Source organism: Oryza sativa, chromosome 5 (genome assembly GCF_034140825.1).
Source record: "Oryza sativa Japonica Group chromosome 5, ASM3414082v1".
In the NCBI taxonomy this organism is placed as follows: Eukaryota; Viridiplantae; Streptophyta; class Magnoliopsida; order Poales; family Poaceae; genus Oryza; species Oryza sativa.
The window spans coordinates 28359831-28384276 of record NC_089039.1 but is presented as its reverse complement, the minus strand read 5'-3'; the positions used below and the strand labels follow the sequence as shown (position 1 = coordinate 28384276).

Genomic DNA, 24446 nt, shown 5'->3' with positions numbered 1-24446 from the left:
GTTTATTCGGGAAATAAGTAAAATGGTATATTTGTAAACGGAAGATAATTTATAAATAAAATTGTTATGTACGTGTTCTTATCTCGATATGTAAGCAAAGGCTAAAAAATAAACTTTAATAAAAAACTTTAAAATCACCTCTAAATTTAAGATCGAAAATTTAAATTTTAGCTGATAAGTACAAGCATAAGCAAAAACGAGGTCCTCGGTTTCGTGGTGCTGTCTGATAGTATGATGTAGTGTACAGGCAATCATGCATACTATACGCAGTTGAGCGTAGGCAAAGCGATTACTGTCGTGTAAGTGAGGAAACGTAGGGTGGCAAGAGAGGAGAGCCAGCCATTTCTTTTGGATAGAGGTAAGGAGTGGGCAAGGGAAAAAAGTTGACCAAAATAATAATGGCCGACCATTAATCACGCCTTAGCATAAATAAGCTACGAGTACTCTAGCTAGCCGCTGGTGATGGAGTGCGATAGCCTGAAAGGGACGCCGTTCTAGTGTAGTGCAGCTACGCTAGCTGCTCCCGCGCGCGTCGTCTCGTTCTTCTCGTGTTCCCGTCTCGTACGTTCCTCCTCAAAATCTCCAATTCTTTTAGCCGAGACCGAGAGAGGGTTAGCTCACGTGAAATCCACCCGCGAAAACGGCTCTCGCGTCCGCAAGCCGCGGTTGGTGGTCGCATCATCCCGTACTCGCTCGCGTCTGCTCCAAACCGATTGGTTTTCACGGTTTTTCGATGTTTTGATATGGCTTTGGAATTAATTTTTCGGTTGAAAAAAAATTTCAAATGCTTTTGGAAACTTCAAACGTTAAATAATAAATTTCGATCAAAACTCAATCGAAATCTGTTGAAAAGCCGTCAAAATCTATCGAAAACCGTGATACCGATCACGAGTTGAAATGCACGGAAGCACCGCGCGCGCGGCAGCGTGGATGAGCGCCGCGTACGCGTACGCGAACGCGAACAGAGTAGCAGAAATCGTCGAGCAGATCATATCCATCATCAGATCACATGTGGGCGGTGACGGAGGAGGGAATCACGGGCCACACGCGCACACGGCACAGGCAGGCTGTCATTTTGATTCGGGCGACGTAGCTAAGCCACCAGCCTCCTCCTCGGCATACGCTACGTACGTCGGTGCATGGCAGTATTATTGGCACCGATTTGATCACCGAAACGTGTGTACTCCCGAGAAAATATCTCTTCTTCTTCCTGCAGGTGAGGCGAGAGCGGTGGAGGAGTGCATTTTTCACGTTCACAATGTGGCGCTACTACTACTACTGATTGGCAACAACGACCACACAGCCAACGTACGCGTCATGCGTGTTCCACGCCGCCAATTCTTTACTCTTTCACACTTCACTGATCACTACTACTAGTAGTGTAGTTGCAGCTGCTGCTGCTGCTCTCAACGACTAATTAACAATCTATTACTATTATATATTGAATTATTGATCCAATTGATCTACACATCGATCTCAACTTTATATGGGAAAATATGTAGTGCAAACCATATATATAGTGAAAACTTGGAAACTACCATTAGATCGAGAAATGGATGTCCGATATTCGTCCACATCACCATGAGTTAAAATTTAACTCGGAGTGACTCTACGAGTTAAATTTTAACTCATGGTGACGTGGATAAATCTCGGACGTCCATTTCTTGATCCAACGGTAGTTTCTAAGTTTCCACTGTATATGTGGTTTGTACTACATATTTTCTCACTTTATATGGCCTCGTCTACTACTTGGATTATGTAATAGACGAGGCCATAGACGGCGTATTAATAGAGGAAAGGTGACTAGGCCGTCCATCAACCGATCCACACGTACCTCGTCCTATTAATTAGACGATCAAGACGCATACATATACTTGTTGACCGCGTTTGATTGGCGCCCCAAGATATCACATCCGGGTAACTGTTTACTCGGAAATTAAAACTAGATGTTTTGCCGTGTGTGGCTCGTGCTTGATTCGTTAGTACTAGCTAGCTTGCAAACATTGCATTGCATGATGCTATACTGTTTCTCTAATAGGGCGATCGCAAATTCACATGTTGTGCACGTATATTTCTCTATCGATCCAACGGCACGACATCGATGTAAATATTTCCTTTGGTTTTTAATAGATGGTCCAATTTACTTTTATACATTTAATTAGCCATTTATCCTATTAAAAAATAAAGTAATAATTATTTACTTTGTTGTGTTTTATCACTAGAGGTATTCTAAGCATGGCCTATATTTTTTATATTTACCAAAAAAAAATGAATGGTCACAATATGGTTGCCATCGAGTCAGATTCTAACTCATATTTTTGTTCAAGTTCAGAACCAAATACGGTTAGTACCGGATAACATGATACTCACCCCTCCTATATTTTTTCCTCCGTATTGAATTTGAGAACAGACATCTACATGTATCTCTAATTAATAAATATTACATTAGGAAGATAATTAGAGTATTAAAAACATAAATCATGGAGAAATATACAATATTACTTGTGAGCTCGTAAAATAGTGCTAACGAATCTTTTATCATGTTTATAGATGCATTTATAATATATTTCATATATATTTGATAATATGAGAGATACGGACGGATACAACTCTCTATATCCTCGGATAGAAGGATATTCTTATTTTTCTCTCCCATATCCTTCCCGCGAGAATCGGGTCTAATGGATGAAAATACCCATTCCATTTTGCCCCAAGTTCAAATATAGGAAGTAATTTAAAAAGGATATGGTACAATTTAGCTGTAGCAGGTGTGACAAAATTGCCGGCACAGCAATTTGGTGCCACCGACGACGCTTCTGATCCACCTTGGCGTATTCAACAGTGATATATATATATATATATATATATATATACTTATATATACTAGCTAGGGCACTCAACTGCTCAAGAAAAGAAAAGGAGGGAGAGTTGCCTTATATATTTATAGAGCAGATAACCGCTCAAGGTATATTGGTATATTGTAGTAGTGGACAAAGATATAATCAATATTAATTAACAACTTGGTCACAATTAATATATTCCATTTCCAAAATATGGTGATAAAGTACAATATACTTTTACTCCCTTTGTTCCATAATTCTTGACGTTTTGAATAATAATACGTTCTCCAAAATGTTAGGAAACGATAGACAAACAAACGATAAAAAACAATAGATCAATCACAGAAGACACGGGATTTAATGTGGAAAACCCTCCCAAAGTAGGAGAGAAAAACCACGGTCGTGAGCCAGCAAAATATATTCGCTATATCGAGATGAGGTTACAACACCGCATGGCGGCTTACAAGAGGTGTATATGTGTATATATATATATATATATATATATATATATATATATATATATATATATATATATATATATATATATATATATATATATATATATATATATATATATATATATATATATATATATATATATATATATATATATATATATATATATATATATATATATATATATATATATATATATATATATATATATATATATATATATATATATATATATATATATATATATATATATATATATATATATATATTGAGGTGAAACCCTAAAAGGTATTACGATCCTGCCCAGCCTCTGGCAGGGCCTCCACTTCGCTTCGGCAGAATCTAGCCTTTATTAAATGCAGATGAATTTGGATATCTTTGACTATGTTTTTCAATTACAATGTACACAATAAATAAAAACAATTTTACTTTTATTATAGTATTTTGTAAGACAAATCTATATATGTTGTTTTAGTGCCTTTAAACTAAATATTTTAAAAGATATTTATAATCAAAGTTATAAAAGTTTGATATTAACTTTATCCAAAACGTCGGGAATTATGAAACTGGAGGGATTACTACTAATCCTACTTGACGAGTGCATTCATCTACACATTGACAACGAATGTGGGTGACGAAAGAAAAACAGATTTTCTGCGTCACCATTTGTCATCAAAAGTCAAGTGAGACCCATCAAGGTAAATACCACCCTAAGCATTACTAATAGTATCCTAAGCATCCGACTCACAGCCCTCGTGGACTTGCTTGAAACAAACAAACATGTGAAACACAGAAACCTAAGTTATCCTTGGTTACATACATGTGAAAGAAAGATACAGACAAAATTATCTAAGTTATCCTGCAAAACTCACCACCGACTTCTGCAACTTCAACTACGATGCTACAGGTTGATTGCCCGGTGCATGAGCACCACTGGTTTCTTGCTTAAATATTACTGTTACCTAGGCTTGCAAGTTGCTTGAACAATATAGCAAGCAATGAAGCGTGTGTTGTGTGTGGACACAAATCAAATTAAATCTGCAGAGAGAGGGGAAGAAGCCAAGCAAAAGAAATTAAAGGCAGAGAGATTAGTTTTGGCAGCGTGTGACACATCTCGGTTAGTTGGGGGATCGGTCTCGCGGTTCGGCGCCAACGGAACGCGCCACCTACTCCACCGCGCTGACGAAGCCATCGCTGACAAAATACGTCCTGTGCTCGAGTCACCCTTTAGATTTAACAAAAAAAATGATCAATTTCCATCAGTTTTGTTTCAGAAAATAATGCTACTGTCCCATATGATTCTTTTCCCCGGATACTACTACAGAGAATCAAGATTATTCTTGTTGGAACCTGCTCTATCTGTCTCAATATAAATTAATCTTTTGTGCCAGATCTAGATGTGACTTTGGGTCTAAATTCACCGTACATCCTCACATCCCGTACAAAATTGATTTATTTTGGGACGAAGAGAGTATTTCGTTGTGGTGACATGTATTTGCAGACATTATTGCTAATATACGTCCTTTTCATAATCATTCTAGATATAAATCAGTGTGATTGAAATCTTGATCATTTTGGTTCTCCGTAACTTCTAGAATCCTATTCGAACCGATGCTTCTTGTCTTCTTGACCACAATACTCCCTCCGTGCAATTCGTACACACAATTTCACATTATGTTGCCTATACAATATTAGGTTGGATCAACCCAATATCGAAATGTTAGCATTTGCCATTTAGTTTATCTTAATAGACACTTCGATCCATCTTCACATACAAAAAAACACACAATCCCATATTAAGATTTCTATACAACAAACGCTATTCTAGTCACACCAACAATATCCGAATATCACACGAGAAAATCCCAAATTTATTCGTCACGGAAGACGCTTGGATCCTTCTTCACACGCAAAGCCACCAAGGCGGCAGCAGCAGCAGCAACCATTTTCACATGGATACCGAAAATACCCCTACAAATACCCCTAGGTCCACCTCGACTCAACTGTCATGGAAGGGCAAGACCGTCCATTCCCCCAAAAAGGCCACGTCACCCACCGTGGATGGTAGAGCTGCTTGGTTTTTAACACACCACCACCACCACCACCACCACCGCACCGCTACACTACTCGGCTCGGCTGCTTCTTCTTCTCCTTCTCCTCATCCTCCACATCGCTGCGGATTCGAGCGGCGAGGCTTGGATTTTCTCCCGGCGAGATCTCCCCGGCGGCCGTCTCGCGATGCCTGAGGCAAATGCGGGTGGGCGGGCGGCGCCGGCGGCGGAGCAGCGGAGCAAGGTGGGTGGTGGCCGTGGGAGAACACTAAAGATTTCGCTGCTGCTTCGTTTTGTTTCTCTGGGTTCTTGGGGTTCGTCGCCGTGTTCATCTGAACTTGGATAGGCTGGACGAATTGGTGTTTTTTTTTGTTTTTTTTGGGGGATTGTGGGTTCTGATCCGAAGAAGTTTGGTGTCCTGCTCCTGCGCGTGAGCGTAAACGGCGTCAGGAAATTGCTCCCGGATTTGGAGCGGATTCTTGCCTTGTAGGAAGATCCTATCCTATCATATCCTATCCTACCTGAGCTTTGCGAGCGTTTCCTGAAATCTTTCCTGTGCATCTGCAAGAAGCCATTTATCTCTTTCCTTAAAACGTAGTCTCCTACTACAAGGCTGATTGACTTGTATAAACGCTACTATTAGCCCGTAATAACACGGTAATTCTTGTTTGGTTCAAAATCTTGGGGTAATGGGTAAGTTTATCCTAATCCAAGCAAGCTGTATTTTCTTTCCGGGATATAGCACTGTAGATATCTTTGCCCACTTAAAAAAAAGGAGGTATATTTTTACTTATAGGTTTGAGCCAAAGGTGTATCTTTTCCAGACTGATCATTAGACTTGTCAAGAATTAGGGCGATCATTAGTTCACCACAGCGGGAGCCGGGAGTAGAGGTCAGGTCAGTTTTTGTTTGGTCAGGCTGCAGTGTATCTGTATGTTTCTGTAATCCGGTTCTGTGAATTACTTGTTGCAGACCTTCAGTCTGTGGTTTCCAGTCGTCGAGCATAGACTAGGCAAAGGTTACTGTTTCATTGGTTTTTGTTTTTGCCTTTTTGGTTGTGATGTCTTTGGTGCAAGGAGTATTATTAGGAGTTCAATTGCAAGCTGTATGTAATTGGTTAACTTTTTTTTTTTGGCAAAGCTTCTTAGTATCCCGATAATGCGAAACCCTTGGTTTTGTGATTAGTTGTGTTGCAGCTGCTTAGCTCTTGGGGAAGATGTAACTCAGTGAATTTGTGCTTTGTTCCAATTCACATGCCATTGCCTAAATTATGTAATTGTTCTTGGATGCCATTGTGTTTTGAGACAGAGTGCTGAATTTTCAATCTTGAATTTTGTCCAGAACACAACAGAGATGGATTTCTTCAGTGAATATGGTGACTCCAGCCGATACAAAATTCAAGAAATCGTTGGTAAAGGAAGTTATGGAGTTGTTTGTTCAGCTATTGACCAACATACCGGTGACAAAGTAGCAATCAAGAAAATACACAATATCTTTGAGCATCTATCTGATGCTGCTAGGATCCTCCGTGAGATCAAACTTCTCCGGCTTTTACGGCATCCTGATATTGTCGAGATCAAACATATAATGTTACCTCCATCTAGAAGGGACTTCAAAGATATTTATGTTGTCTTCGAACTGATGGATACAGACCTCCACCAGGTTATTAAGGCTAATGATGACTTAACGAAGGAACATCATCAGTTCTTTCTGTATCAAATGCTTCGAGCATTGAAATATATCCATACTGGTAAGCATATTATGAAATCTTACCTACCCTCTGAAAGTTCTTCTATCATGGTATCACATTGGAGCTTCTCTGAGTTAGGATTATGAGCAATTCTAAGTAGTGCATTTGCACAAAAAGTTACAGTTTTCTATTAAGCAATGCGATAGTCTTAGTCTTATTGTCCTGTGCATTCTTGAAGTAGCAGTCGAAATTTTCCTAGTGCCATTTCTTCTGTCTTGTCTGTATGGTGTTAACCATGATTCTATTGATTTCCCAAGATAGCTGTGAGGTTCAGATTATATAGAGCTCTTCTCTTTGTATTGAAATTTCTTTGACATAAGTGCCAATTGCCAAAAATGTGCTCTCAATTCAATAGCTATCAAGTCGTGTTCAGTTCAGAAAGTCTTCTGTTGTATGAATCCTGTTCAAATTCTGTCTTTGGATCTGCTAGCTGCAGTAACTAAATTTATTATATCTCAATTGAGCATTGAGTATTTATCTATGTTCTGATGAGAAGTCTTTGTGGGTGCAGCTAATGTTTATCATCGTGATTTAAAGCCCAAAAATATATTAGCAAATGCTAACTGTAAGCTCAAGATATGTGATTTTGGACTAGCAAGAGTTGCATTTAATGACACTCCTACAACAGTTTTCTGGACGGTATGTTATTTTCAACACTAAGTTCTCTATGGAAAACTAGATGCCATGTCGTGTTCCATACCAAAGAATTTGTCATGCAACATAAGTCTCACTGTCTGCTTCACCATGCAACAGGACTACGTTGCAACTAGATGGTACAGGGCTCCTGAGCTGTGTGGGTCTTTCTTTTCTAAGGTATAATCAAATTTCCCAACCTGTGGGTTGCTTTATCAGAGTATTATTTCGTGTGCTCTTCATTTTCATAGGGCTCTACAGCATAAGAAATTTTAGCAACATGTTCCAATTTCTTCTTCTTATCTATTGAAATTGACCTTGAGATGCCACACACATACACATAAAGAGCAATAAAATTAAGGACTGAGATTCTACATGGTTGGTGCGTAGGTCAGTGTCCTTCTTTGGTTATTATATGTCAGTTAGTTTTAGAGTAGTGTAGCAGCATATTAATAGCAGGCTGCTTGTTCAGGAACATATTTTTGACAAGCCAAAATACACTGCTTAATGTTGCAGGTACTCCTGTAAAATCTGCTGTAGTTGTTTTTTGTTATCCCTACCTTCATTTTTACCTCCATTCCTATGCTAAGTTGGTGATACTAAATTGATTCTTTTCTGCAGTATTCACCAGCTATAGATACATGGAGTATTGGTTGCATTTTTGCGGAGATTTTGACTGGAAAACCTTTGTTCCCTGGTAAAAATGTGGTTCATCAATTGGACTTGATGACTGATCTCTTGGGTACACCATCAATGGATGCTATTTCAAGGGTATGACTTATTATTATTATCAGAAACATTGACATGTTTAATTCTCCAGCACAAATTATTCCAGGTCTGATTTTTCCATGTTTTGACTGCTTCAGATTCGGAATGACAAGGCAAGGAGGTATCTGAGCAGCATGAGGAGGAAGCAGCCAGTACCTTTTTCAGAAAAGTTCCCAAATGTAGATCCTTTGGCACTCAAGCTCTTACAAAGGCTTCTAGCATTTGATCCGAAGGATCGACCTACTGCAGAAGAGGCATGCAAGCTCTACTTGAATTAGATTAGTTTTCATGCTACTGTTTTGCATTGTCATCTGTGCTACTAAACATAGTTATATATGCCTACTTTAGATGTTATTCTAACAATCTATTTTGTGTATAATCAGGCGTTGGCTGATCCATATTTTAAAGGCCTTGCAAAAGTGGAGAGAGAACCATCATGCCAACCAATTTCAAAAATGGAGTTTGAGTTTGAGCGAAGAAAGGTTACCAAAGATGATATCAAGGAACTTATATTCCGTGAGATATTAGAGTATCATCCTCAGCTTCTGAAGGATTACATGAATGGCTCCGAAAACACGAGCTTTCTATATCCAAGGTTTTTATCTTGACACATCTTATAAATTATTTCCCTGTTTATATGGTTATATTCACAACCTTTATTTTTGTTATGTAGTGCTGTTGATAATTTCCGGAGGCAATTTGCCATCTTAGAGGAAAACGGAGGAAAGAGTGGTGCACTAGATAGGAAGCATGTTTCTCTTCCAAGGTAACTTACATCGTTACAGTTCTTTCCAATGTGATCATAATTGCCAATTCAGTGATTTGTGCTGCCATCTATTGCATCTGTTAAAATTAATACACAAGGGAAGAAAAAATGTTTTACCATTAGTATTGGGTTATCTTGGCTGTCAGATCCTAGATATTGTGCTTGAACTTTGCAGCTGACCTTTGATCGGCTCTTTGCAGGGCTACAACAGTTCACTCTACATCAATTCCTCCAAATGAAGGCCTAGATGCAACATCCCAAGTTACTCAAAGGATCCCAACAGGTATCTGTTTATCTTTACCATTTGTGACTTAATCCAGTGTACATTTTAATTTTGAATTCAAAGAGCATTGATCTCATATATTTCATCTTTGTCACTCACAGCTAGACCAGGAAGAACGGTTGGTCCGGTATTACCATTCGAGAATCCAGGCGCCGCAGATCCGCACAGCGCACGGAGGGTGGTGAGGAATCCGATGGTTCCTCCAGCAGCTGCCAACAAGTCAGGATACAGCTACAACCTAAAGTCAGACTACTCTGATAGGCAACATCAGGAAGAGCTTGAGAAAGATCGTGTGCAGTACAGGCCTGCACAACACTTGATGGATGCTAAAGTTGCTCCAGATACAGCCCCGGACATACGGTCTTCACAATACTACTTTACGAGGAGTGCTCCCAGAACTGATCTAACAGACAGGGCTGCACTCCAGGGGAGCATGCTATACGGCATTGCTCCGTTCAACGGCATCGCAGCAGTTGCTGGTGGATACAGCAAGGTTGGTGCCGTTCAATATGGTGTTTCAAGGATGTACTAGAGTTTTAGTCAGGCAGTTGTGGAATTGCTCCATAGATGAGCAAGATGGGAATGCCGGAGCATGGCTTTGTGTTGTGCCCATCCACCCAGATATAAGGCTGGCAAGGGAATTGGTCGCATCTGGTCATGGATGCAGGCGAAGGTTGAAGAAAGGAGAAGGGAAACTCCTATTCCATCTCAGGCGGCCATTGTCCATTTGAAATGGCAGTGAGCTCGCGATGGTGAAAGAGGAAAAGAGGGAGAGAAAGTTCATGGTGGAATTTCTCGCACTTTATTTGTTGTGGAGAAAAGGAGAAAATGTGAATAACAGCACTAGGCTGGGCTTGTGTACATACCTGCAACCCTTGATTTTTTTTTCTTGTTTTCTTGCTAGAAGCTGTTGCTTCTTGTGTAAACCTGCAAAAGCATACTCCGAAAATGAATCATTCGCCAAAAAATTGAGACGGCGGATTATTTGGTAGAATGTTATGCTAGCTATCCAAAGTTTAATCTTGTTGAAATGAGGAAGCAAAATATGCTAGTGATATTTGAGCCTCCAGCCCAGTTAAACAAGCAAACAAAAGTCAATAGAAAGAGCAATTTATTTGATGTACCTTTGTTTCAGTTTCAGGCTTGGGCGCCTGGTTTCCTCTGCTCGCATCTCACGCAGGATCCATATTCTGACGGACAAATTGGATTGCAAAAATATCATTCGTTGAATTTTGATGTCCAAACTCCTAAGTGGATCAAGCCACAAATATTATTCACGACCCATATTCTAGCGGGCCATCTTTCTCTGTGGCATTTGCCGAAGAACATACAAGTAGGCCGCACATGAATGGGTCAACTGGTGTTAAATCTACCATCCAACACTTCTCAAAAACAAAACTACTACCTTGTGCTTACTGTATTTCTATGATACACCTTGTCAGGTAGAACCTATTGCTGGACAATCTCTATGACACACACCTTGTCAGGAGAGCAGTAGTTCAAGACACTAGTGACCTCTGCATGCAAGCGATGACAGTTCGTTGCCTCTGGTTGGACATCGACCCATTGGCCATCGACATGCTCGACGTGCACATGTTGCTCCTGCTGCGCAGAGAACCTGAGCTTAGTAACATCTCTGCACATCTTGTTTACGTGGTTCATGGAAAGAATCAGATCAAAATCATCTTCTGTTTCCTTGCTGCTCTTGCGAAGCATGAGGCCAGCATCCGCGCCAAAGGAGCTGACAGCCCCAAACAGCAACGGATGCCCAAGGTTTGGCTTATTGGATAAGCTGCATATCTGCCGTACAGGTAAGATACATTTCAGGTACCGGTTTATGAAGGAATAGAATCAAGAAATAACTTGGATAAAATAAAGAGGAAGAAGTGCAACCTTCCAGCTTGCATGGTCAAAACTCAAAAGAAAGAAGGATTTGAAACATTAGTATACTACACTCAGAGATGTGTTTCACAGTGCAGTGTCAAGGGGGTGTGTGGTTTTAACCCCCAACACGCTCACAATTTCTTCTTAAAAAAATGTTTGGAGAGACGTCTCCCTCCAAATCTCGTTTGTTTTATTAGTATACTACACTCATCACTGCCTCACTGGCAGTCTGGCATTTGGTAGACTATATGTTTTCAGGCAGCGGTAGTAACAAATGGTAAGCTACATAAAAAGGGTGTGCTTCAAGTTTCTAAAGAGGTAATCGAAATGAAAATGTAACAATTATATCATGGCTTTATATAACACAGTGTTCCTCTTCATTCTTGACTATTGTGTACGGAGTTCCCAGTTCATAATGAACAGAATTATTAGAAAAAACAAAGTAAATGACTGAATGCCAAATGAGTGCCAGGACAAGAAGGTGAACTGCACTGGATCTTACCTGTACATACTCCACACCCATTTCATTTAGAGTATCTAAAATTTTATTTGATGATAGCAAGCTGAAAATCACCCCAGTTCCTGCTGGCTTCTGTAGTATCTCCCATGGAGACTTCAACAGAATCTTCCTGCTGTTTAGCTTAGAGGACATACTGACAATCGGAAGTTTCATTTCTTCCAGAACCCATACCTGCAAATGGATTCCACAAAAAAATTGAAAAAACAAAAGGAGAATCGGTAATATCCAGATTCCAAGTTATAAATAAAGAAATAATCACTAAAAATATCAAAGAATCCATGATGAAACCATTTATTTTTCAGGAAAAAGAATAAGGCACTATTAGGATCTGCAAAGGGGGGAAAAGATACGCCAACTCTGGAGAAGGCAGGCATGAAAAAAAGTACGTGTACAACTGTATATTGCAAGTAAGCTTGTCCCCACCATAACGAATTCGAGGTTCTCCATACATTTTACAAATTGGAACACAAAACAACTATTTCTTTGTACTGAGTTGTGTTCAATGGGTGAAAAATAATAACAAGATTAAGTTTCAACTGATCTAATATAATATATAAAAAAAGAAACAACTAGTCATCTTGGCTGAAACTTCTTTCTACGCACTACACAAAACATAGAACCACGTGAGGACCATTTTAAGACAACATTTACCTTCTGAGTGTCTAAACCAAAATAGTCATTCTCTACCAAACAATTCTGAACTGACCCCACATGACCAGCAGGACAAACAATAACAAAAGGGATAGAGCCTCGGGTTTCTTCAACCTGTATCAAGCAAAAGATATATCAATTTTCTCCAAACATTCATAATGAAATAGAGTCTAAGGCTGTGTTCAGGAGGTGTTGGGAACCCCTCCTCCCCGGCACACAAAACGAAGCTCATATTATTGCATGATTAATTAAGTATTAACTTTTTTTTGAAAAATGGATTAATATGATTTTTTATAACAACTTTCATATAGAAAGTTTTTGCATAAATCACACCGTTTAGCAGTTTGAAAAGTGTGCGCGCGGAAAACGAGAGAGGTGGGTTAGGAAAATGGGAGAAGAACACAGCCTAAAGCTCTTAACAACAAAGCACATGAAGCAAACAAGCACAAACCAACCAGTCATAATTTTAATGTTTGTTGTAGCTAAATAGATTAGTACTATGAACGATGAGAGAGACTGAGACTAAATCGATCTTCAATCTCTCTCTCCTTATGGCAGCATGGCATATATAAATTTATTACTGGAACAATCAGAGAGAACATAAAACTGCAAATTGGGCATGCATATTTAGTTCCCATACAGAAAGAACTGCAATAAACAATCATGAAATGCATACCTTCATTAACTTATTAAAAGAATTAAGCAATCCCTGAAACTCAGCATCCAGGGTATCAGAGTCATTTGTAATAAGTATGGTGGCTGCTTTCGACTTCTGAATGATCCCAGCGCCTTCATTGAGTTCACTAGCGAAGTTCGCATTCTCTTCATGGTTCAAGAGGGTTTCGTAAGGTATTCTCATCAATTTTTTCCTCGATGAAGAGGATTTGACAAAGACATCTTTTGACAAGCTGCAAATAGTAACATGTTCGAAAAAAGGAAGCTAGATTAAGAACTAGAGGCAAATTACTGACATCTATTTAGTGAAAAATTGCAGCACAAGTCAGCTTCTCTTGAAAAGGATTTAGGCAGAACAGAAAAGGTTGTCAGAAGTCTGCACCTGCCAATTGGTCTGCTAACACTATGCATTGCATGTCGGAACAACTGAAAGTCAATGGACCCAATCTGTTCTGCAAGTGAAGCCTTCTGAACCTTGTCCCCAGATAGCAAACCTTCCAGAACATGACCCTGGTCCATTTCAGATAGTATCTTCTTTGCTGCAATTACACGACGCTGTAACCTCTTCTTTTCCTTCCATTCCTGTGATATTTCACATCTGGTCACGCTTTATTTGCAAAATATCAGGTGGTTCATATGATTGCATCGTTCTTGGTTAGCACCACAAGCAAGAGAGTTCAATGTGTTTACTGCATCTATTCATTAAAAAAAATGTGACATGTGCATTCAATATTTGCAAAAGCTGTGCAGCTGCTGAAATAAACGTTTGAGTTTTTTAGAACCTTTTATTTTCTGAAACAGGGGTGGCCCCCTTCTATAATGACGTGAAATTCTTTAGACCTGACATATTCTTTACTTTTATGTGCGAAAGAATGCTTTATACATGGAACATAACATGCAAGAAAAGGATGATGCAGACCTAACCATAGCACGCCTTTCTTTCTTTGATCTCTTATCAGAACGCGCGTTGAGCTCAAGAAGCCCCTTTGGAGGTGTAATCCACATTTCTCTACTCTCCATATCAATATCAGGTACAATATCCTCAGCAAATGGAATCCACACATGCTCACCAGATGGGGTGGAACCTTGATTTTCTGAATTTGGCTGAGAAACAGTATCCTCAGTGCCACCAACCATAACCTGTAGAAGATCACCAGCTCCAAAGTTGAAAACCTGACCAACTGTTCCAACAAGCTTGCCCGTGTCCTATGATGAAAACAGAGCAACTTTAACTAATTATCAAAACAACTTTAATTAATTATTAGAAATTGGATGAAGAACTGCCCAATGAGAAAACAAGCATCATTGCATCAATACTGTGTTCTTATGTCCATGCCAGTGCACATTTTGCCAGTGTTGTTTACTTTTAGTAGGTGGGAAAAAAACTTATTTAAGCTGGACAGAGCAATTGAAGAGTAAAAGTTCCTAGTTCCAGCATTAGGGAAAAAACCCCATATAAGGCAGCGTTTTTGTAAGATAGTTTTATTTTCAGGAATGCATACGCTCAATAATAAAAGAATGCCACAATTATTAGTCTGTTGGACATGGCACATTTATTGAGTATCCAAAGGCAGGGTCGAAGACAAACAGCCAGAGAGCCAGTAATGTATTACATGTACACGTCATCCAGCTACCACTATATTTCAGTTTTACTGCCTAGGCACCAAATAGTAGGATCATGCCTTTGCTAACGTTGTAGATTCATTTTGTTATTTAAACCAACAACTAAATCACGAACTTGAAAAGGAAAATATGTACCTTGACAATAACTCTCATGCCAACAAGATCAAGTGAATAGATTTCATCTTCCTCCATTTTTGGTCTATCCCCAACTTTCACAAGTATAGCTGAACCAACTATTTGCCTGGCCTGAAAATAGAGTAATAAACGAATTACACCAGAAGCTAGGTATATATGCCAACTTATAGTAAGCATTAGTTACACATTACATACTGAATGCTATTCATAAAAGGATTCTGATCTAGACACATGCCGACCATAATATACAATTCGTGTGCGCTAGGTTGAGCTGAACTAATCATGCAGTTATACTCAGTGATGGTGTGTAAACTTGATCTGCCAGAAGCCGACAATTGATGTTGTATGTATGGAACAAAATGTACAGCATAGATGAAACATTATATCAGTTCATTTCCAACGACCTATAAATATCTCAATGCAGCCGATAATTGTTGTTGTAAAGTTGTATGTGCGCATGTGCGGAGCAAAAATACAGCATGGATGAAACATCAACTTAGTTTGTTTCCGACGACCTACAAATACCCCAATGCACTTCTAAACTAGTATCAACTATAGCAAGCTGATTTAAGGCTACGAGTCCTAGAAATTAAGAGCAAATGACTGTATAGGAATGCAATCAAAGTAAAAAACCAGACCTCATCCACGGAATCGACCCCATCAAAGGTGACGATCCAACTCTTCTTCCCGGTATGAGCTCTTCCTCGAACAAGCTCAAATTCCTTTACCTGCTGCTTCCCAGCGGCACGGGCCCTCAGCCATCTCTTCCCCGGCTGTCAGCGTGGCATGATCGTGATGATCAAACAACCGAACAAAAAACAACGCCCGATTACATATTAGCTCCGAAATTGGGGAGCGGGATGATGGAGAACGAGGGATGGGTACCGTGGCAAAGCGGAGTTGGGGGAAGTCGGTGCGGGGCGACACGAGGACGTCGCCGCGAACCCCGTGCGCGCCGCTCACGTATCCCACCACCACTAGCTCTTCCTCCTCCTCGTCATCGTACTCCTCCTCCTCCTGCGCGTCGCCGAGGCTGGAGAGCAGCGCGGCGCCAAGACGGGCCGGCGCGAGCGCGAGGCGGCGCGGGGGGAGGTGGGTGTGTGGCGCGGGGAGGCCGCGACACGAGGAAGGGGAGAGCGGGAGGGAGAGGAAGAGGAGGGAGACCGGTGCCGAGGCGGAGGCGGAGGCAGTGGCGGGAGGCGCCATTCGCGGCGTGCGGGGAAGCTGCTGGGATTTGGCGCTGGGAGCGTGGAGAAGAGGAGAGCGAGCGAGAGGATAGGGGAGGGAGGAGGAGGGTTTTTTGGGTTTTAGGCTTTTAGCCATGGCCCGTGAGAGCTTCTTCATCGGCCCAGCCTTCTTGGAATCCTTGCGAGCCCAGTAATTTTGCAGGATTCCAATAATTTTGTAGGATCTTCAGAAAAAAAAAAGAGTTTTACAGATTTTGTGATTTTGTTTTTGAATTTTTTTTGTTTTAAAGGAAGCATGCTAGATACTACACTTGTCAAGTGCTAAGTTGTTACATGGAATAAAGTTGTACTAAGATGCAAAAGCAAATCAAATTGACTTCTTCTGTCCATGCAAATGTAAAATATATCATGCTTATGTCCGAATTGTAATCAAATTTGGTCGACATGTTTCTTGTGTTTGAAAAGAATGTGGTTTTGTTACATATTACGGAGCTTCAGAAATCAGAAGTAGGACAAGACAAATATTACTATGGAATTACTGAATTGTCAGCTAAGTTAAAGCCTCTGCAGTCTGCACCAAAGAAAGAACCATGGCTACTACCCATCAATACCAGCTGAAATTCCAGTCACTAGACAGGCAAAATTGATTGCTACCAAGGCCCTAACTTCTCACTGACAAATACATCCTTGTTTACTCCATTAACCGCAAATTAACACCAAGGAAGGAACAACAACAATGGGCCAAAAAACTCATGAATCCTGACTGATATTACTGATAGACAGAAAGTTTTCCTATCCAGTGCTAACCATAAGCAAATTTATTTATCAAGCAGCACAGATGATACCAGCTTGAGCAGGCAGCACAGAAGTCGAATACACATGACACATGTATAATGGATATATCTCCACCTCCACCGGATTCGGTGTTGGCTTCTCCGCCGGCGCCACAGCTTTTCCAGCGATGACCTCCTTCTCCGCCTTCAGGTCCATCATCTTCAACCTCCCTCTTCTTCATCTTCAAAGCTTGCCCGACTCATGGACTAGGATGAAGGGGTGTCAGATCAAGCAGGATGATATAATTTACTCCTGGACAACATCAATCCACTTATCCACATCCATATGATGTAGATAAATCAGAGGATGAACTTGGAAAGGAAATACTACCTCCGTTTTTTAATAGATGACGCCGTTGATTTTTTCGTACATGTTTGACAATTCGTCTTATTCAAAAAATTTACGTAATTATAATTTATTTTGTTATGAGTTGTTTTATCACTCATAGTACTTTAAGTGTGATTTATATCTTATACATTTGCATAAAATTTTTAAATAAGACGAATGGTCAAACATGTAAGAAAAAGTCAACGGCGTCATCTATTAAAAAACGGAGGGAGTATAATCTTTAGTCTCCTATGATTGAATTTGTTTGTACATAGGCTAGTTTAAGGTAGACGCTACGTACAGAACTGCAAGTACAAAAATTAACATTCCCACCAAAAGAATTCACAAAATCTTGGGAATCAAACTCGGTAAAAGAAGCAATGGGAAACTAGTTCGATGATGTACCACACAGGTATCCTGTTCAACTATGGGGAAAAAATTCTTTGTAAAATAAGCAAATGAGCAGTTTCTGATATTTGTCGCAACATCTAAGCAATTGATCTTGGACGGCCTAACATTTGGGCGATAATTGGTCGGACGTCATCTGCAACAGCAATGGCTTCCAGGAAGGGTATCAGCTCAACCAATGATTTGTCAGCCGGGTCGCTGGTCCAACTCTCTATAGGTATACCATTTTCCTCCTGTAGCCGGAAAACCTACAGCACATGTGACAGAAAAATATTCAGGCACCAGATGATATAGGACCCTTCCCGAACTCATAAATTCAGGTTTCAAACTCAAAGCCAAGATCCACTGAAGCAATTCAAAACCCTAAGCATTAGTATAGCCATAAAAATTGGACAAAATTAAAAGGCACCTTAAGATGGATTATCACGACGACTCACCTCTGGAGAATTGTCGATTATCACAACCTTTGCGAGATCAGCAACAATAACAGTCAGATCCTTAAGATAGCTACCATCTACAGGCAGGCATGAATCCCGGAAATAACGCTTGGTAAAAAATATGTTCTTGGGATCCAACATATCAAGCAGCCGATTTGCATAGGAGCTTAGGCTAGCTGTGAAGATAACAACCTTAAACATCTCAGACACCTTCTGAAGGAAGGTGTCGACATGTGGCCTCTTCTTCACGTACACAGTGTGCTCTTTTAAGCCATGGTACATAGGAAATGAAAAGTCAGCACCATCACGGTCAACCGCTGATGAGTGGATAAGAGTTTCTGTGCAGAAAGAAAACGAATATGACGTTAATCTCAAGTGCAAGGAAAGAAACACATGTGTAAAGGTCGTCATTCATTACTTACCATCAAGATCAAGAACAAGAGTGATGTTCTTTCTAGGTGTTGGTAAGAAACTGTCTGGATATATGTCAGGAAGATCAGCTAAATCAGGCAATGGACCAGTTAAATTCTGGTCAATCCAATGAGAGAAATGAACGCTATTATAGCACATGGTTGCAGTTGCCCCAAACGAGTTAGCTTCGTCGATGGCAATACTGCCTTCTTCAGTTTTCTCAATGGAAGGTAGTACTCCATATCTCCCACTCGTGATTGCTAGCTCATCAATGGGAATAAAATCATTTGAGGTGGCATTAGTCAGGACTCCAGCTGAAGTACCAACATTGAAAGGAACAGAATCCTCTGTCAGGGAATGGTTCAACGGATTGCAACTCTGAGTCAAGTCCCAGGTAGGATTTGTTGTTGTAGGAATGCCATGTCCATCTGAGAAACACACAATACCCAAAACCCGTATCTCCATTAGAAAAAAGTTATTTGACTTTGACCTTACCATGGAATTTAAATGCAATGGCAGATAAACAATTAATACTAAGTGATAAAAATAGGTAATAGTGTGTTTAAGTTGATAGATATATGGAGTAACAATTCCACAATCTTTCTTGCACTAACCCATGTCCAATAACATACTACCTAATGGGGCTGAGGATGGCGAAGCAACCATCAGATGAGGACAGGGATGGGAATGCAAAACCACATGCAAATTTCACATTTTGCAAGAAGGCTTTGGCATTGGCAATAAGTGAAAACCTAAATGCAGTCAAGGTTATTAGCATGCCCGTAGTAGCCTGATACAGGAATCCAGAATGGTCATCATTGTTGACAATGAAAACCCCTCAATTATGTTAGCTGCATCGATTGCAGTAAACCAGTGGCATATTAACACAGTAATAACTAAATCAATATTCCCATAAAAAATAGATTCTTGGAAGGAGCATTTTAATGGTCTGTTTCTAAACAGATTATTTAAATAGGTGTGTTCTACATACGCAAGCAGGTCAGTGTAGTCTTGTTCAGGGGAAAGGGTAACTCATAACTCCTTACCTTGATTGACATAATTTAGTGAATTTAACTGATGATCCTTCTCATAATATGGTGACGAAGTTCTTGATTCAGTTACCAAATCCTGCAAGTATATGCCACTTAGTTAGCACTAGAGGCGAGAATTCCTTCAATCTAGAGAAAAACAATTATCCTGATAGAGTGATGCAGTTACAACTTCAAAAGAAAACGGAAATAATATAACATGTACATATCTTTTTTGAGACGAATGCATAGTTCATGTTAACCAAAAGGAATGTTGGTACAGAGTACACTTAATAAAGTTGTCAAAATAAAAAAAAACAAATGTACAGTATCTGCAATTCTAAATGCTACATGATTTTTGGAAGCAAACCTATCATGTGCAATATTACAAAGGTTAAAAACTTTTATTTGTCTAAATTTGAGTAAGATCAACAGTTGTTAATCAAAGCATGAGACGTGCATTTAATCACCATCTTAGAATTTTGTCCCATCATTGGATTTGGCCAAACCAGTAGAACAGTGCAGCCTGTCTGGGTTTACCTGTTTTCTAGATTACATGTATTTATAGATTTCACGTAACCATCTTCTTTATCCTAGAGCTATGGCTAGAAGAAAGTGTAGACTGCAGTGGATGGGGGCATGGCAAACCAATGGTATTACCCCACTCTGCATTTTTTTTTCCTTTCACTTGTCAACTGGATCTCATGATCATCCTCATCTCATTGAAGGTAAACATGGTATGTGCATATGCATGTTTTTCAACAATCCCATACTGCATATATCATTATAACATAGATGATTTTCTACAAATGAGTTAGTCCCTCGGAGGGACTAATAATATTTTATGTTGTGAATACTAAGATTAATGCTCCCGACACCAAATATTGCTGACTAGAGGGAGTATAACTTTGCTAAGTCTTGATTGAAGCATTTTATTAATAATTTACTACATCAAGTGAACTAGATGGTGCACTTGACTAAAGGAAGTAGTCATTCTCACATGTTGTTCCGCAACTTGACTAAAGGAACCAAAGATAATCATAGATGGGCAAAAACATGGCAGATACATCAATAAATAAAAATGTGTTATCCAAGAACATTTCTTACTTCGGCAGTGATCTTACCAACGGGATTGAAAAAAGCAAATAAACTTTTTCTGATTCTTTTTGAATGACTTGATTTGTGTACATGAAATAGCCTCCATCAAATCAATAAAAGTTCAAAGGAATGCAAATAAGAACATAAATCAAGAGCAATTATTAAATAATAAATGTAGAATCAATAAATGCAACATATATCAATATCATATTAACATATGACTAAAGAAGTACAACATTTTCATGAAGAGAAAAAAAAGAGAGGAAGAAATAGCAGAACTGGTACCTTAAGCAAAGTAAAAGTTCCATCATCCATAAAATCAGCACCTTCCCCACTCTTATTATCCTGCCCGGCTATCTGAGTCCTTAGGTACACATCTGAAAAATAACAGCCACAGATTATAGATGCATTAAAGTGGAGTTTCTCTAATAACATAGTACACACAGGGCATTCAGAAACTGTTAGTTAAGTTTCTCACCATACTGCAGATCTCCACAAGGCAAAGAAAATCCGGTTGTTTGCTCATATTGATTGAACTCTCCAGTTTTAGCCAGCTCCAACTTATTGTTTTGTGAATGTACATTCTCTATGGTATTATCTAAATTAAAGGAGTCATAAAACTCACTCCCAATATCATCATCATTACAATTGTTCTTCATCATCAATGTTAGCATATTAATGAATGCTGCGGCAATATGAACTATAATACATACGCTGCAAATATTTGACAAAAGAATATTTTCATTACAAAGCAAACCGAGTCTAGAATAATATTCTAAAAACAAAATGAATACAAAATAGAACACAAATGAACGTGCCATCATCATTTCTTTGTGGATAAAATACACTTAAAAGCAACAAACCAGTACAAGTTTTCATGTAATGAAAAAATAAATGTGTAAACACAAATGGATAGGAGAAACCTAAAAACATCTTTCGGAGACAAACCATGCCAAGATTTAATCATTACTTGGTTCATCATAATCATACAATAAGGGCAAACAATCATGTATTCCTATTCCTGGAAAAAAAAAACAAAGTATCCTCGCCCACACAATCCATAACAGCATAGAAATCTATTTCAAATGGTAATAACAGTCTTTTTACACTTTGCTGGTGCTGATTTCAATTAGTATGTTTAGTTTCTACACAAAATATACTAACTCAGATTCAGTATTTAGACGTACAGCAAGTACAATTCAATATCATTTTTTTAAAAAAAAAGAGAGAAGAAAACCACAGTATTTAGACGTACAGCAAGTGCAAAATCATGAGAGCAGCGGGTAGACATCTAGCAATGCTAAGTTGCTACAGTAAAGCAAAGTTTTTTTTTTTTTGCTAACTCGGTAAAAGAGTAAAATTCCCCGAACTATCACTTATTGATTTTATTTTTAAAAAAAGAGGATCAACAATTTCGATGCAACATATCCGATATTTCGACTAAGCTACGAGAAACGGGGCATAGCCAAATCCTTAGTCCTATGATAAGTAAAAGAAACCAATGATTTAAACCACCGCCGCCCACAGAAAATCGCCCGCACTATAGACACGAAAACAAAAACTTAAATTTTTGAGAAAATCACGTGTTTGAAGTTCAAAACGTGCCGCACAAATTCAAAACGCGAGCAAAAAGGGGATAATCCGCGCGCAAATCGTATTCTTCGATCCCTGCTTCGCCGAAAATGGACGGAGCGCGGAACCCCGCGGAAGGCGCCCATTCGAATCCTCGAATCCACCCCCCAAACAACGCGAGGGCACCGAATCGCGCAAACGCCATCACGAACGATACCATCCAAGCAGAGACGACCAAAGAACTCGAAATTTAGCAACCCCGGAGTCGGGAGCGACAGGGCTCCGAGTTTTAATCTAAAACCCATTTCCTCCACGAATACAATCTACTACTCCCAACAACCAATCCCGAAGCAAAGCACACGAATCAAACCATTGCTAGAACTCGAACAGGTACTCGAAGGTCTCGCTTACCGGAGATAAACGCGGATGGATCGATACTTCTCTCTCTCTCCCCCCTCCCTCTCTCTCTCTCTCGTCGCGGCGAGGTGGAGAGAAGCGGAGTAGAGGAGGAGACACCAAGAGAGCGGAGGGAAGCAGCCTGGTTTTATTAATGGCAGTTCTAAGCAGAGCCCAATTCCACACCTACCCAACAATAACCTACCCTCTGACCCTACAACATCACTGACATCTGGGACCCACAACAATACTCAGTTTTCCGGACCCACATGCCATTGTCTAAGTGGTGTGGATTTTCAGGTTGAACCGTTTGCTTCCTTGCTGTAATTTTTTTCAGTTTTCCGCCATATGAGTTACCGGGGTCAACTTACCCAGGGTGACAGACAGGTGGGACCGGTAAGAATGCCGTGGGCCTGATGTGGACTAGCGTCCGACGTGTGAAAAATGATCGCGACGCCACGTGCCGGAATGCGGCGGGGGCTCCCTGGTCCCACATGTCAGTGGGGGAGCGCGTGTGTAAGCATGTGGGCCATGAGGAATTAAATGCTGACGTGGCTTCTCACCAGCCGTCAGCCCGTCGCTCACAGCCCATGGTTAAGAGGAGATGCGAGATCCGGGCGGCCCATACTTACATGGACCGGGATGGCACTGCGAGCTACGTAAGGACCATATTTGTGGGGAATAAGTTCATCTGAGGTCCCTATACTTGTCAACGAATTCGATTTTCGACCCTCAACCGAAAAACCAGACGCAACGGGTCCCTCAACTATCAAAACCAGTGCAGATTAGATCCCTCAGTGGTTTTTAGAGCGGTTTTGGCTGACTTGGCGCCTACGTAGTTAATTTGACTTGGTCTCCATCTGATGTGGCATTGACGTGGCGCTTACGTGGCAATTTGATATGGAAAAAAATAAACCTCATAGGACCCACATGTCAGTTTCATTTACAAATTAATAAAAAAATTGCGAAGCCCACGTGAACCCTACATGTCAGTCCAACTCATCCCTCTTCTTCCTCCTCTCTCCCCTCTCTTCATCACTCATCAGTTCATCTCTCTCCCCTCTCCTCTCTCACAATGGAGAGGCAGCGGCGCGCGGCGGCCGGCGGGAGAGGACAGAGGAGGGAGCGACGCGTGGCGGCGTAGGCACGGCTCCGGTGTGTCACGCCCCGAACTAGCCCCGAACGGAACTAGCCCGTGACGCTCCAAATTAACCTGTTAATCGATACCAGTCCCAGGAAACAATGCTAGTATCACAGAAAGACAGAATATCACAGCAACAGTGGTCTCTTTATTACAGAGTAGGAGTACAGTCATGTTGGGCTGTGGACAGATCCCGAGCTCACAACTGCATTACAAAAGAGAAAGCGGAAGCCAAGACTTAGACCAATCATCACAGGCGCGACTTGGGAACTAGGCCGAAACCCTAAAACTCATCGTAACCGACTTGCTCCTGGAAGAACTCATCAGCGGGATCCACATCATCTTCTTCAGCAACTGGGGGGGTTATTTATATAGAGCAAGGGTGAGTACAGGAGTACTCAGCAAGCCATGGGAATTTAAGTGTTTAATGCAGGCTTCAAGGAAAGACTGTTGTTTTTGCAATTAATTTTATTTAAACTCCTTTTTGAAACCACTAAGTGAGTGCTTCTCAAACGACACGGATGAGACAGTGCATCACGCCCGGTCGGAGTATGTGCAATATATCAGTCTTT

General features: G+C 40.2%; 3 protein-coding genes across 4 annotated transcripts; 1 reads left to right on the top strand and 2 right to left on the bottom strand.

Annotated features, from left to right (window-relative positions):
- Nucleotides 1-5405: 5405 nt before the first annotated feature.
- Nucleotides 5406-10670, top strand: LOC4339633 (mitogen-activated protein kinase 7-like). The gene is made up of 10 exons (NM_001402634.1): nt 5406-5591; nt 6689-7097; nt 7609-7736; nt 7851-7910; nt 8352-8501; nt 8597-8752; nt 8882-9093; nt 9172-9264; nt 9465-9547; nt 9649-10670. Exons 1-10 carry the CDS (start codon nt 5535-5537, stop codon nt 10077-10079), a joined length of 1779 nt encoding a protein of 592 aa, NP_001389563.1. The 5' UTR covers nt 5406-5534; the 3' UTR covers nt 10080-10670.
- Nucleotides 10671-10754: 84 nt separating this feature from the next.
- Nucleotides 10755-16312, bottom strand: LOC4339632 (uncharacterized). Its single transcript, XM_015783941.3, has 9 exons — nt 15921-16312; nt 15674-15808; nt 15036-15146; nt 14202-14483; nt 13660-13859; nt 13279-13510; nt 12603-12716; nt 11934-12122; nt 10755-11347 (listed from the first exon to the last, which is right to left on the bottom strand). Exons 1-9 carry the CDS (start codon nt 16239-16241, stop codon nt 10997-10999), a joined length of 1935 nt encoding a protein of 644 aa, XP_015639427.1. The 5' UTR covers nt 16242-16312; the 3' UTR covers nt 10755-10996.
- A 1261-nt stretch (nt 16313-17573) lies between these two features.
- Nucleotides 17574-22899, bottom strand: LOC4339631 (uncharacterized). Of its 2 annotated transcripts, XM_015783945.3 has the most exons (7): nt 22749-22850; nt 21244-21479; nt 21051-21142; nt 19686-19767; nt 18651-19067; nt 18229-18566; nt 17574-18039 (listed from the first exon to the last, which is right to left on the bottom strand). In XM_015783945.3, the coding sequence occupies exons 2-7, from the start codon at nt 21437-21439 to the stop codon at nt 17872-17874; spliced, it is 1293 nt and encodes a 430-aa protein (XP_015639431.1). In that variant the 5' UTR covers nt 21440-21479; nt 22749-22850; the 3' UTR covers nt 17574-17871. The 2 variants fall into 2 exon arrangements, with proteins under 2 accessions (XP_015639431.1, XP_066166579.1); XM_066310482.1 differs by lacking the exon at nt 21244-21479 and having other exon boundaries at nt 22749-22899.
- Nucleotides 22900-24446: the final 1547 nt, after the last annotated feature.

Bases quoted from the DNA above. Each gene is read 5' to 3' on its own strand.
- LOC4339632 (XM_015783941.3), bottom strand. From the start codon at position 16,241: ATGGCGCCTCCCGCCACTGCCTCCGCCTCCGCCTCGGCACCGGTCTCC. The intron at 15,147-15,673 runs GTCTGGTTTTTT...CTCTATTTTCAG, and splicing joins GGGTCGATTCCGTGGATGAG to GCCAGGCAAATAGTTGGTTC. The intron at 14,484-15,035 runs GTACATATTTTC...TTTTCATCATAG, and splicing joins GCATGAGAGTTATTGTCAAG to GACACGGGCAAGCTTGTTGG.
- LOC4339631 (XM_015783945.3), bottom strand. From the start codon at position 21,439: ATGCTAACATTGATGATGAAGAACAATTGTAATGATGATGATATTGGG. The intron at 19,068-19,685 runs GTAAGGAGTTAT...TGTGTTTCTCAG, and splicing joins ACTAAATTATGTCAATCAAG to ATGGACATGGCATTCCTACA. The intron at 18,040-18,228 runs GTGAGTCGTCGT...CATGTGCTGTAG, and splicing joins TAATCGACAATTCTCCAGAG to GTTTTCCGGCTACAGGAGGA.
- LOC4339633 (NM_001402634.1), top strand. From the start codon at position 5,535: ATGCCTGAGGCAAATGCGGGTGGGCGGGCGGCGCCGGCGGCGGAGCAG. The intron at 8,502-8,596 runs GTATGACTTATT...TGACTGCTTCAG, and splicing joins CAATGGATGCTATTTCAAGG to ATTCGGAATGACAAGGCAAG. The intron at 9,548-9,648 runs GTATCTGTTTAT...TGTCACTCACAG, and splicing joins TACTCAAAGGATCCCAACAG to CTAGACCAGGAAGAACGGTT.